The 14,208-nt window shown below is 41.7% G+C and overlaps 1 protein-coding gene across 1 annotated transcript; it reads right to left on the bottom strand.

Moving 5' to 3' along the window:
• Positions 1–3,591: 3,591 nt before the first annotated feature.
• tamalin (trafficking regulator and scaffold protein tamalin) lies at positions 3,592–13,757 on the bottom strand. The gene is made up of 8 exons (XM_031742027.2): positions 13,370–13,757; positions 11,391–11,443; positions 9,966–10,020; positions 8,111–8,213; positions 6,908–7,001; positions 5,758–5,824; positions 4,845–4,911; positions 3,592–4,420 (listed from the first exon to the last, which is right to left on the bottom strand). The coding sequence occupies exons 1-8, from the start codon at positions 13,562–13,564 to the stop codon at positions 3,948–3,950; spliced, it is 1,107 nt and encodes a 368-aa protein (XP_031597887.1). The 5' UTR covers positions 13,565–13,757; the 3' UTR covers positions 3,592–3,947.
• Between the last annotated feature and the right edge of the window lie 451 nt (positions 13,758–14,208).

The following is a 14,208-nucleotide window of genomic DNA, read 5'->3' as shown; positions in this document are numbered from 1 at the left end:
TTTGAGATTTAAGACTTGACTTTAGGGTAAAAGTCAGAATTGTATTTAGATGAGGGTTTTTGAATGTAAACGCAAAGATAGTCAAGCAGCCATGTCTGTGTCTGTGTATGCGTGCACATCCCTCCACACACAAAGTGGTGTAGGCAGAAAGTCTCTCAAGGGCAAGGGTGTCAGACCCACTTTAGTGAATGGGCCACTTACAGCCCAATTTGAATTTCAAGTGGGCCAGACCATTAAACCTATTGCGTGACAGCCTACCTTTCTTTCAGTGTGAAGAAGTGCATCCATTTACAGTAATGATAAAAAAAAACACCTGACATGAAAAATATATAACTGTAATTTTAACAAGATTTCCTAATGCACGAGCATTACAGTTTAACGTCCATCTACAAAGCCACAAAATCTTCTCGGGTAGAAGTTTTTGAAACTCTGCAGCAGATAAGAAGGGAGTCTCTGCTCTCAACGACAGATCACGCTGCCTGCTGAAAGTACACTGCATCCTAAAGGAACCATCTCACCCTGCCCATCATCTGTTTGAATGTCAGCCCTCAGGCAAACATTTCCGATCCATCAAAGCATGCACTGCACGATTAATCTCAGATGCATCACACTGAGCTCTGCTCTGAAATCACCCACACTAAAATCAATAACACATCAAATCTACAAGCACCCAGGGCCACACTATTTATTGTTTACTATATATACACAATTTTCTTACACAAGTGCAATAAAACTGCTATGGGCATTTTTACTATCTTAAGCATGCAAGAATATATGGAACTGTGTGTGTTTTGCTGAACAAGTGTGCTATTTTGTCTTCTATGCACACCTGAGCTAAGGTTCTTGGTAGTGTGCAGGATTTCTTTGTGCATTTTTTACACATTGACAATAAGTGAATCTAAACAAGCACGGTGGCACGGTGGTTAGCACTGTTGCCGCACAGCAAGAAGGTCCTGAGTTCAATTCCACCATCAGGCCGGGGTCTTTCTGTGTGGAGTTTGCATGTTCTCCCGTGTTTGCGTGGGTTCCCTCCGGGTACTCCGGCTTCCTCCCACCGTCCAAAGACATGCAGTTTGAGGGGATAGGTTAATTGGATAATCCAAATTGTCACTAGGTGTGAATGTGTGAGTAAATGTGAGCGTGAATGTGTGTTGGCCCTGCGACAGACTGGCGACCTGTCCAGGGTGTACCCCGCCTCTCGCCCTATGACAGCTGGGATAGGCTCCAGCGCCCCCCGCGACCCTGGAAAGGATAAGCGGAAGCGAATGGATGAATGGATAAACAAGCACAGTATTTTACCCGTTATGAGTCAAAGACATTCTCAAGCCCTAGAAATACTTTTCAGGCCAAGAGCTGTAGAACTGAAGCTATTATTGACTTACCATAATTATCATGCTTTCTGAGGTTATTAAGCAATTAGTATTTAGTAATCTGGATTCGGGGTCGATTCTCACCTTCAGGCCACATGTCTGACACCCCTGGTCTGGAGGGAACTCACACTAAGTATGACAAGAACAGGACAAACAGTTTACACATACACACACAACTGAAAATTCTCAATAATGCCTTTAAAGGCATCTCACAGGAGCTGGCCCCAGAGGTCATTTCCAAATCTTGCAGTCTGCAGAATCACCTGACTTCACCTCAAGTGACATCATCCTACATACATTAGCATACATTAGTCTGCTCCCAGTGGCCGATCATCTCACACTTCAGATGCAGGGAAGTGGAAATTTAAGCTAGAAAACTCTAAACTAATAAAAATCTCACGTTCCGCGTTGGAGAGTTTTTTGTTTGTTTGTTTTTATTTATTGAGTAGAAACATCTCGAGACGAGGCGTGATATAAAAAAAAAAACGGGGAAATATTCTGTTAATTTCCCTTTATTCATGTACACTACAGCTGCAATAATAAAGCAGTTACCCTACAGACAGGGCACTGAACTGTTATGTAACCTAAATAAATGTTTGTCATTCAGCAAACACCTGAAAACATACTTATACATGTTTATATAGGGAGTCTTCTGGACCGGCCTATTCAGATGTATGCTGTAATTTTTCTTGAGTTTTATTGATCAAATGAATATGAGAATGGTCATTTACAGTCTCAGTCATGACTAAACAATCACAGCTTTTGCTTTATGGCAATACTTTACTGTTTTGCAGTCATGAATGAGGAGTTTTTATTGTAGCTTTTACCTCAATTGTTGACTATTTGAATGGTCTTTGTAGCCTGCATCAGCTACTCCCAATTCTGAAGCTGCTTTTCCTCTTAAACATTGTAAGGGAAGAAAATTTATAATCCAGCGTACTAAGCATTGTCATAAACTATTGTGACAGTAGAGATGGCAGTTAAGTATATTAGTAATTAGTTCAGGGAGCACAAAAAGCAGAAACTGAAGTAAACCTGTCAAACCCACTTGTGCAAAGACAAACAAATTCTCCATTTAGTTTTTACGTCAACAGCAGCCTTTAAGCTTGTGGGTGTCATGCAAATATTTGCAACAGCAACCACACGCCTAGCCTAATCTCCTGTGATGTTAATTGCCGAGTATCAACTGCAGCCTGCTTGTTTGGGCCCCACATCTCTGTTATATAGCTCTTCCACACATTGTGCACTAAAAACAATTATCTTGACTAATTAAACCCTCGTTACACATTTGGCCCATTCACTCCAACCCCATATTTCAAGCACCAGCAGACACGCATAACAATCCTTTATAACGACGTCCTTTCCACTGCTTCTCCTTCTCACTACATAAACGAGGATGAGAGGGCCTGGCTTTGACACATGTCCACATACCATCGCTCACCAGCATCGTCACTCCTAATGCATCTGTGAACGAGCAGCAGAGGACAAAAGGGATCAACCCAACAGAGCCAATGAGAGAGTGACCACCATGACCTCATAGGTCAGCTGGGAGCCAGGAATGAAAAGACTCCAAGCGACCCCCGCCCAACAAACGCTCACACACCCCAACACCCAGCGAGCCCTTGGACAACTGAAGCCGCCATGGGAATATGGGAGTGTGGAAGAGTAGGAATCTGCATTCGCCTGCAGGAGCTGAAAGAAAGCGGTTGTGTTTGGAATTCTGGGTCATGCCTTTCTCTGCACATTCCTCACTATTCTCGCAACAATAAACTGTGTCAGAGCAGATACAACAGCCGCCATTCTGGATATCTCACACCACAAAAAAGCCTAAAGCATCCCAAGCCGCACGCTAACCTCCAGAACTCGGCTGATAACATTCTTAAACGGTGGAAGAGTTGTGAAATTATAAAGGTTTACTATATTTAAAAGCATCACATGGAGCAGGGCACATCTCCACCAGGGGAAATTACAGATTGTGTGTACACTCGGGGTCTTGGCACTAATTTAAGCTTGGCAGCTACAATTCCCACAAACAGTTGTGGCTTGGGGAGGAAAATAGCTTTTCAAGCAAGTTCTGCACAAAATAATGCGCATATAATCATCAGCCACAGTTTTTATTTTGGGGAACCGTGGCCTCGAGTAGAGAAGATAAAATATGATCAGCCTGAGTCATCTGAAGTTATTATCAAAGTTGTTTTTTACAAAATGTTCTGCTACACAATTACAATTATCATTGGTGTTTTATTCAGCTGTCAAAATTAAACTTCTGCATGCAGTACAAACTGAGACATCATTCTGAACATAAACTGAACATGCAAAAATAAATAAATAACTTAGAACAAACAAAAAGAAAAACTTATGTACAGCCATAAAACACTGAATGCTACCGAATGTAGCTAAATGTCCATTGGTCTACCCATTTAAACAGGAAGAGGTGCAACTACAGAACCAATACACTTTGGTCTTAAATTCTTCACTCTTTGGGGCTGCTTGCTGTTTTCTTTGGCACTTTAGTTTGGCAGTAATTATTACTTTAAGTCTTTAGTTCTGCTCTCTGTGAACGGCTCCGTTTGCTGCTCACAGTTTGCTCTCCTCCTCCTCCAGTGGTCGGTTCAAGCCGGGGATGAATTTGAGGAGGCGTCTGCGGAAGCTTTTCTGTTTGGGCTTCCTCTGCAGCGTGCCTCCCTGCTTCTCCCCCGGAACGGACGACGACGAAGATCCTTTTACGTAGCTGCGAGTGCTGGCGCTGCGTGTCAGCTGCGTCTTGGTCGTTGAAAAGAACTCGCTGGCCGGCCGGAGGCGTTGCAGCTTCGGTAACTGTTCTTTCTTTTTTTCTGCACTGTCAGAGTCCACGCTGCCATCCGCCTGATATATGCAGGTTTGGTAGAGAGGGTCGTCCTCTGTGGCCGTGCTGAGAAAGCTGGCGCTGCTGCTGGTGCTGCCTGTGCAGTGCAGGGCTCTCTGAAGCGCAGGGCTTGGAGCGCCGAGGCTGCCGTACACACCGGCTGACTCCAGGGACTCATACAAGGCAGCATCACTCATTACTATACCTGCGGAGAAGAAGGGCAACGTGAGGACACAGGAAAATGACCAATTGCAAAGAAAGCATGACTAATAAATGAAAAACACTGCTTTAATTTTCTGTGAGTCTTGTTTGCCTCATTTTGGACAAGCGACCACCCGACTATAGCAACAAGCTGTTTGTTTTCTACCATGTACTCAGGACTTCCTGCAAAGCAGCAGTCATACACATCCTGATTCTCCCCCCCTCAAGAAGTTGTTAATGTTCTAGATACATGTACATGAACTTGTTTTTAATTAATTTATGGTTTGTTTTTTAAATTTGGGATTTAGTGTGACCTGGAATTTGACTACATTTTGGAATCTTGTCTGGATAGTAATAAAGTAGAATAGAAGAATACAAACTCTGTATGCATGTACAAGTTTAACTGCACAAGGCCAAAAATCACCTACCATGAACAAGGCGCTGCTCCTGCACCATCAGCGAGCGATATTCATCCCATTTCTCATGAAGCGTTTGCTAAAAGACAACACAAGATATTGGAATTGATTACAATTCAAAAAACAAAACAAAAAACAAAACACAACATACAGACAGGAGATCCAGCACCCTCATATGCAACCTTTAATAGCAATAAAGCCAGATCATCTGAGCCCACACCACAGGTGTACTAAACTAAAAATAATAATAATAATAATAATAATAATAATAATAATAATAATAATAACAATAACGAAAATAATAACAATAATGATAATAATAATGAATAATTGAGCAGGCGACCATATGCCACATGGCTAGAATTAGAAGCTACAGACTAAAACTAAGTTGAAGATGACATGTCATAGATTGTTAACTGAAGTCTAGACTTGCCATCGTTACACAAGTGGCCTTCACTCATTTCACTCTTTTTTTTTTTTCCCCCTCCATCTTTTCATAAATGAGTCAACAACCACATCACATTTATTTACACAACAACATTTACTTCATCTTGTGCGTCAAACGTGGCACGTTCAGCAGCAGGGTGCCGTGTTTTAAAATGTTGGTTTATTCTCTCACAAAGCAGCTGTGTCGCTGAGGATTAGAAAAAGGACAGCTGCTGTAATCTTGGGGGAAAGCTCGCTCACTTAAGGCCACTTCACAGGCAGCTCGAGTCAAGAATGTGTGCAGCCATCAGTGGGCCTGCTGCACAAACTGCTAATGTAACAGGTGGCAGTGCTGCTGGAGGGACAGGTGTGGAGGGAGGGAGGTGTGGTGTCTATATCCAGCATGTAACTTAATGTTTAAGCGGGTGCGTGTGTGTGAGAGAGGCTGCTGGACGCTCATCCGTTCTGACTCACCACTGACAAACAGTGAAAAACTCACCTTTAGATACTGCAGCCGGGCCTCTAGTTCAGCTTTTCGAATTGAGTCACTGTAAACCGTCTCCAGCCTTTAAACGAAAAACCAGAAAGCAGTAGAGTTAACAGGCGTAGCAGGAAGCACATAAAAACTACAAGGGCAGAAAACAGTGATTTAAAAAAAGAAATAAATAAATAAAACTTGACCATATGAAAGGCTCTTTTCATAAAGTTAGTAACAGGAACGGGTTTGGTTTACAAGCAAGGGGGGAGAATAAGAAACACACACAGTTTCCACTTAAGTGCCGCAAATCTGTTCAAATAACATGAGCGAGAGAACAACTTACAGAGCTTGTTTTCACTCTAACAGCTTTTACTGACTTGAACTGCAAGTATAATTTGATGATGTCAGTCTGTAAAGTGTGTCTACACTGGCGCTCTGATGCGGTTCGCCTCACTTCTTCTGCATCAGCTCAGAGAATCTTACACCATGCTAACTTTCCTTTTAATCTTTTACAAGCAGAGAAGGGGGTTGAAGAAGACTGTGGTTCAAATTAAAAACACCCACTCAGCACACCGACAGATAAGGACTCTAAACGGCGATGTGCCAGATACTAAAGCTGAGGCAGACAAATTATTCTAAGAGAGTTAAATGAGTACAATACAGAAGGATTTTTAAGTTAACCTCAATTATTTTTCAAGTTTTTCCTGGACTCCAAAAACAGAAATAGCATCTTCTGATTGTTTTCCTATCCTACTGAACATTTATGCAACTGACAATAAAAGCAAACTGCCACGTTTCATGCACGTGCAAATGTTTACCATCTGCATTGTTAATGAAAAACTGTAACTAACATCTTTCATGTTACCTTAACAGAATTCAGGATAAACCGCCTCTCTGACGTTAATCCCAAAACCGAAACTGCACTTTTGTGACAAATTATTCTCATCTTTCCTGATTCGGCCCTCTGTTAGCTTTCAAACTTATTTGGTTTCTGTTCCCATGTGAAACACATTCACTTTTGTTTTTTAAGTTAGAGAGGTGAACCATGAAGTGAGCATCCTGTCAGCTCTATCAAGCGTTTAGCCACTGGGATGAGCTGAGCACACGTATTAACAAATTCTGAGAAAAGTGTTTTGAAGCCACTGTTGTTGGTCTTTGTGAGTCTGTGTACCTGAGTGAGTTCCCACTGGCTCTGATGAGCTGAACGATCTCCTTGTGTCGAAACCCCTCCACGGTGGCCTCGTTCACACTTGCGATGGTGTCCCCTGCACAAACACAAATATACAAACATGTATGTTAACCAGCCGCGCCTCACGAAGCAGCCAGATGAGGCACGCTTCTGAATGAAACCTCAACACATGTGCAAGACAAATGTGGGAGGACTAATTCGCATCTTCGTGGCATATGGCTCATCACAGGACCGCAGAAAAGCATTTACTTGGCATTAAACCGTTTACATCTGGGTAGCTGTAAAGTCGCGTATGTCACAAAGTTCTACTTCAGTTTCATCAAAGCAGGAAAAGATGTGGCGTGGATACTCATGTGACATCATCTTTTGTGAGATTTTAGCCTACTTTGACCTTTCAAAAAAATAAATAAATAAATAAAAAAAAAATCCCCACTGCGATGAAGTCATTGTGTTCACAGCAAGACGGAGAGTGGGGGGGACAATAGAGCGAGCATGCAAGGAATTTAGGAAGTGAAACTAAAGTGACAGCCGCAGGTTGAAGAAAATAGGCGGTAAGAGCATCAGCACATAATCTCCTTCCCTCTTTTTTTGACATAATGGAAACATAACACTGGGTGTGGACAGCTTGTGACTGACCAATCACAAGTTTCAAAAACTGAGACAATTCACAGTTCACTTTAAAAAAATATTTTCTTGTCTTTCCCCAGTCCTCTTAAAACACAGCATATGAATGCACTTCCTGGTTTAATTAATTAGTTATAACAAATTAGCCGTTTCTAATTTTGACTTCTTTTTTTCATTTTTTTTAAAATTCATTTTATTTTGTTTTTTTAAAAAGGAAGCCAGACATTAAAAATATCACTTCCATTAAAGTTAATTTGCTTTTGTGTCATATGCCACATTGGTGAGGAGTAGTCGATCAACAGCTTATTTGTTGACTGGGAAAAATGAGTAGGGATACAGTCTTGTTTGTACTTCCCTAAACAACAAACAAAAACTCACGAGTGCTTATGTTGACGCACGTTACACAAGCGTCAGCTGGCAAACAACGACCTGAACCGAAGCCTCATGTCACGCTCGCTTCCCCTCGAGTCTATTTCAAGTTTTTTTTTTCCAGGTTATTTTAGGCTTAAATACAGCTCAGATAAAAAGAGGAAAACATACAGAAGGAGGAAGTTTGCTTACCAACTGTAAGTCCTGCTTGCTGAGCCGGGCTGTCGTTGTGGACCTTACACACAAACGTACACATCTCTACAGAGTTTTGGTCCTGATGGTGAAGACCGTAAGTCTGAAGGAGACAGAAAAATCACACTGAATAAAAGGAACTCACACACACACAAAAAAATTTCCCACTCTAGGTACTAGGTGTTGTAAAAGAATGTGGCAACGCTGAAAAGCCACTGAATAACCGGCAGAGGAAGTCATGACAGACAATGCAGGAAAGAAGATATCACTGAACACGCGGAGATGTGACGCAAAGAAGCAAATGAGGTTTTCTTCCTCGTCTGATGAAACATGCCTGGTTGATGCGCGACACTGAAGTTATTTTAATGCCCTGATCCTCACAGGTCACAAATCAACTACTATACACCACTAAATGTCAAGAGGAAGTACTGTAATAATAATTTGAAAAGCTACGGTTATAAAGATAATAAAACACAAAAAGACAAATTACAGTTGTAAAAACTCTTACTGTTCTATCATCACATGACCAATTTCATAACCAGTCGTTGGGTTTTATTAACTGCTACAAGTGAAAAGTGACAAGATTGATTTTACTTTTTTTTTTTTGCCAAAAAAGTAATTGTTGTAAACTACTGGAGGGTAAGAAATGTCCTCTATAACAAGTACTATTTACTTTTGAAAACTTCACTCTGACTCCAGGATATTGGGTTGTATTTGCTACTTTAACTTAACCACATGACGTGAGCATTACTTAAACCCAAAGGCCAAATATTTTGTTGTTCTGGCAACCGTTTTTGTAACTTCCATACATATTTGCATGCTCTTCCTTGTTTCTGTCACCACAGCTCCTCTACAGAAGGTCAGACCACTGCAGAACATAGATAGACTTCCCCTAGTAGCAAAACTGTTAGTCAGCATGCTGCTGCTGCTGAAGGAGCTTCTACCTTACGAAGAAAACCAATTTCCAGCTGAGAGAAAAAAGAAAACGAAGCATCTCATAAAATAAAATTCAAGTTATAAAGTCTATCTGCTCCCGAATTCAGCCTGACAGATTGTATCCTATTCAAATCAGCCTGAGCCTGCTGCTTGTTTCTTTCTCACGCAAGCATGCAAATATTGTTTCAAATGCAAATATCACATTGATGTGCTCGATCCTCGGCTCCCAGTATTAACAGAGCAGACAGCGAGGGAAAAAAAAACAAAAAAACAAACAAAAAAGTCTCTAAATTTGTCTTTCTCCATCTCTTTCTCTGTGTAGCATCAAACTTGTCCTCATGATCTCACTTCCTTCTGGTCAGGAAGGGTGGGAACGTGCAGCCAAAATCCAGAAATAGAACAATATAGTTATGTCGCTTCCTCAAAGAAGTACTTCAGTCCAAGAAGTCTAAAAAGACCGCCAAAGCACGATAATGTGAAGATGTACTCACACGCTTTAATCATTTAGCAAACTATTTAAAGAATGAGGCCTGAGCAACAGAGCCGATATTGTGAGGTAGGCAGCTTCAGGGCACATGAGCGAGAGCGAGATCAGAGACAAACTGAGGTCAAAAGTGAAAAGTTTCTGTCTGCTGAGCAGGGCAGAGCGGGGCAGGTATTACATGGAAGGCATGTGAATAAACCACACTGCTCAAAATACAGATGCTGGGAGAAAAAGTAAAAATAAAAGCATCTCCACAGTCATGGGATTAACATCAACGGGTTTATTGATGTATTGACTGATGTGTGACCTTTCCTACACAGAACAGGATGTACAAGCTTCTGTCACTTAGGTTTTATCATGTGCGGACAAAGATAGCGGCGCATCGTGAAAGTGGTACTCGAGAAGTACCCCCCCAAATATCACTCCCAAACTTACCTGAATCTCAAAACCAAATGCCTCCTCTTCTTTTTTCTCCAGGACCACCACCTTCCTAAAATAAAACGATAAAAGGAACATTTTGTCACTGTTAACAGGACAAACTCTCCTCTGGGTTTGCTGCAGCCAGCACTGTTTCTTTTATGTTTTTAAAGGTAGCAGTGAAAAGATCAAGTGATCGTGTCATGTCGGTCTAACAGTTGATGCCTACTTCTTTTTAGCCTTAAAGGAGGTATTCACCTTCTGATTCAGTTGTAGAATCAAGCAAAATAAAAATGTTCACCAGTACAAATAATCTCAATAAACGATGGGTAAACAAGGGGAGGTTTTGTCAAGGCTGTACCCAATTATAGCTGGAATCAGCTCCAGCAGCTCCACGACCCTGAATGGGACATTTAGTTACGACAATGGGCGGATGAATGGGTTTTATACTACAATTTGGACAAAATAGGACATTTATAGATGTCGCCTTGAACACTAGGATATAGTTAAGGAGAAGTTTTCACTGTTTCCAATAAAGCAGAGGCATAAATGTCCTTTCCTTTTTTAAAAGTTTGATGGGGGTTACATGAACAACAATCACAGCTTTTTAGTTTTATCTCTAAACTCGTAGTCTTCTGTAATTTATTCAGTGGTGTATGCTTATACTAGACATGGTCAGTTTGAAATGATAAGGTCAGGGTATGACACTGTATGATGTTGAAGAGCGGGGATATCCTTTAGAGGCTTATATCATCTTTCTGTCAATAAAGGTTGACAAACAGAGTGTGGAATTTTTTTTCGACTTCTTAAGTTGCAGCAAGTCAGATAAAGTTAGAACCACAAGATCGAAGTGGGGGAAGGAACCATGAAGTAGGCTGCCCAGAATGAGATAAACTATGGTGCAAATCTATTCTAGCACAGTCCAATAATAAAAGTATGCGTTATGGTTTTAGAGGTTTTATAGCTCATTCGAACATAGCTTAATGATGTTTATTCTGACTCATCCATAAAACAGCCTTTTATGTACATCAAATACAAAATTCAAGAGGAAGGAGGAGTGAAAGTCAGCGAGAGGTTAATGTCTGTGTTTCTCTGCATCCTTAACTAAACTGCATAACAATACAACTCCACTGGCTGCACAGGACTTCCTCTGTATGCAGGAGCATGCGGACGTCACATGCAGACGTACAGTAACAGTACAACGGCCTGTTGGAGTGAAGCTCAACGAGGCTCAATGAATATTTATAACCTCCCTTAACAATGGCTTTAATCAGCGACCCCCTGTTTGAATGACTGCCATTCACTCTGATATGAGGCTGCTCGCCCTGAATCATTTTTCTGAGGAAGATGCCACCGTGAAAGAATTCATGTGAAGGCACAGTGAGAGGGAAAAAATAAAAAAGTCCAAAGAGAAATATCAGAGAAAGATGAGGGATGTTGTACCTTTGTGGTTCTGGCGTCTGCGTAAGGGGTTTCCACTTCTGTAAGCCGCCACCCTGCAAGGAGAAAACGAAACGAGATGTGAAGCATGTCACACACCTGCGTAGCTTCAAGTTTACTCACGAGGATTTCCCCCCCTCCCCCCGAGCATTTCCTAGGCACACCTACTGAGCACATCAGCGATCAGCAGCCAGTCCGTCCAGTCGTCTCGAATAATGAGCCAAGAGTGTTTTGGTATTCTTAAGCTATTTAACCAGCATGCCAGCATGGAGACATTGTTGACGAAACCAGAAATGCGTGACTGCTGCTCTGTCTACTCATTGCTCATGACATCAAAACAAGAGTTGCACGCATACCTACTACGCATAACAGCAAATTGGCCGCCTTCAGGCACAGGCTGTCAACCAATCTAAAAACTGGAGCGCTGTTTACACCAAGTGCAGTCTATTAAAAGAAGCAAATAAGACAGAGGTGAGCACGGAGCACAATAACAGCATTGAGAGAAAAGCCAACTCACCAGCAGGAGCAGTTCAGGTCCCTGCCCCACCTAACTGTGTAAATAAGGCAGGTATCTGTCCAGAAGGCTCCACTAAAATCACTTGAATCAATCCACCTCTGTTCCAGCTCAATCATTTTCAAATCCCGCTCCAATGAAAGGCTGCTTTGTGCTACAGTCTCTCTGGGTAGTAAAATGTTGCTTTCTTTATGTCCCAACACTTACAGAATTGACCCAGAGGAGTCTCAATGAGTGCATTTATTCCCAAATACCCAGAGAGACCAACAGGGGTGGCTCGAGCAGGATCTCCATCCCCGAGTGTACACAATGCTGTGTTGTAACCCGTCGCTCTAGTGTATGTGTGTGGGTTTAACTGTGCCTCAGTCACAACAGGACACTGTGAAAGGAGTTTTTCCAACTCTGATGTGCTCTTCAGGCAGAAAACTCCAAAGCAAGTTGAGTAAGAGAATTCACTGAAATCAGCTTCATCAGAGGACAATAAAAGTGACTGATGCAGTAGCCAAACAAATTTACAGTATAAACATTAAGCATTACGCAACATGGACTAAAGGATGAGGGCTGTCTGAAACCGTTCCTCAAATCCAGACTAATATGTAGGCCACAGGTTAAAATAATTTCCCCTGAAATAAGAAGACTCGAGGCCAATTTATAACCAATCAGATCACAATCAGCCACAACATTCAAACCACGGCAGGTGATGTGAATAACAATGATCACACTGATCCTCATACTGACCCACCCCCACCTACCTGCCCCAAAGTCAACGGCTGTCCCTAACTGCAAAACGGCTCAGGGAAGGAAGGAGGAAGAAGACAAACATCCCGAAGGGAAAGATCCGGGCAGGTGATCTGCATACTATGACTGACTGCTGTAAGTTTTAAGCAAATAAGCACGTCCCTCCGAACTCTGTAGCGCATCCTGTAGCTCTGATGCAACTTACTGTTAAAATGACTACAGTGACAAACTTTCTATGAATCATCAAATGCAAATTTGCTTTTGTAACCTGTTACAACAAAAACTTATCAGTCATGCGTTTCAGAAAAATGTGTTTAATCTTAGAGATCACTTTCATCCAGATAAAGATTTTAAGGTATGATGATCATTTCAGGTATGAAGAACATGGGCGAAATCTGTTTCATACAGCATAAGATTCAGAGTCTGGGTGGGCACCCTTGCCCCGAGATGGGCTGCTATAAGATGTCCTGTGTGGCGCCGACCAGCCACTCACTGGATACAATAACTTGATAACCCTTTTAATAAGCTTACAGTCTCTGCTTAAATAATAAGTAATAAAAGGACTAATAGGAAACATACAGAAATTACTGTGTAAATGATTTTTGCCTTGTAAGTTGAAAAAGCACTGAATAAATTTAATAAAACTTTAATTAATGAGTGTACCTGCCAAAAAAGAAACTTTTGCAGGTACATTCAGCTAACAAACTTTTAACAGGAACAGCAGCAATACCTTTTTGTAGTTTCTGGGCAGCGTCCCCCCCGAGTAAGCCAGGGTCTTGTAGTTGTAAACCTCCGAGGAGTTGCTCGGTGTGTCCATAGTCCTGCAGCTGTCCGACTTTGACGAAGGGAAATAAATGTCGTCTTGAGATGCGGGACCGCTCTCCGGTCCATTGGAGTTCACCTTCTTCAGCCTCCTGAACGTCATTGTTGTTGAAAATGAAAACTGAAAAAAGTAAAAATAACTTTCTTGGTGTCCTCCCACAGAGTCTGAAACCTGCCGAGGGAGATGCTGACCGAGTTTGGAGCTTCAGCGTGGAGCCAACTACAATTTCTCTTGTTTCCTTTGAATAGTTTGGAGGCGGGGACTGTTTTGAGGAACACAAATGACTGCCAATAGCGACAGGGACTTGCCTCCTCCGCGGTGCCTTCAAGTGCACCTCGGATCATTTCTGTTTCGCATTGAAACAACAGCAAACAGTGTTTACCAAGATACAAATAAATAAATGTCATTAGTTTCTTAGCTGATTGAAAGAAAATCGACCAGTAGCTAAAAAATGTAATCCAAAAATTCCAGACAAGAAGACAGAGTTTCCGCTTATTTACTTTTTATATGGTTGCAGACTACTGGTAGGACAAAACGATACTTCTGATTTTTAACAGACCAAAAATAGAATATCAGACAAAATTATCAGCTGAAATACCTCAGCTTCTTGTACTAATTGGTAGCAGTTTGAATGTTGGATCACCCACTTCAGCTTCCTTCTGTCTTTAGAAATCTTAATGACTCTTTTGCCAAAAGAGATTAAGCCTGCTGCAAATGAGTGCTGGATCTGAACCCAGGCAGCAGGA

The sequence above is a fragment of the Oreochromis aureus genome, linkage group 20 (assembly GCF_013358895.1).
Source record: "Oreochromis aureus strain Israel breed Guangdong linkage group 20, ZZ_aureus, whole genome shotgun sequence".
In the NCBI taxonomy this organism is placed as follows: domain Eukaryota; kingdom Metazoa; phylum Chordata; class Actinopteri; order Cichliformes; family Cichlidae; genus Oreochromis; species Oreochromis aureus.
This window is presented reverse-complemented; position numbering and strand designations above follow the sequence as displayed.

Excerpts from the sequence above, each read along its gene's own strand:
- tamalin (XM_031742027.2), bottom strand. The coding sequence starts at position 13,564 with ATGACGTTCAGGAGGCTGAAGAAGGTGAACTCCAATGGACCGGAGAGC. Across the intron at positions 11,444-13,369 it reads TGCCCAGAAACTACAAAAAG|GGTGGCGGCTTACAGAAGTG; the intron begins GTATTGCTGCTG and ends TTCTCCTTGCAG. Across the intron at positions 10,021-11,390 it reads CAGACGCCAGAACCACAAAG|GAAGGTGGTGGTCCTGGAGA; the intron begins GTACAACATCCC and ends GTTTTATTTTAG.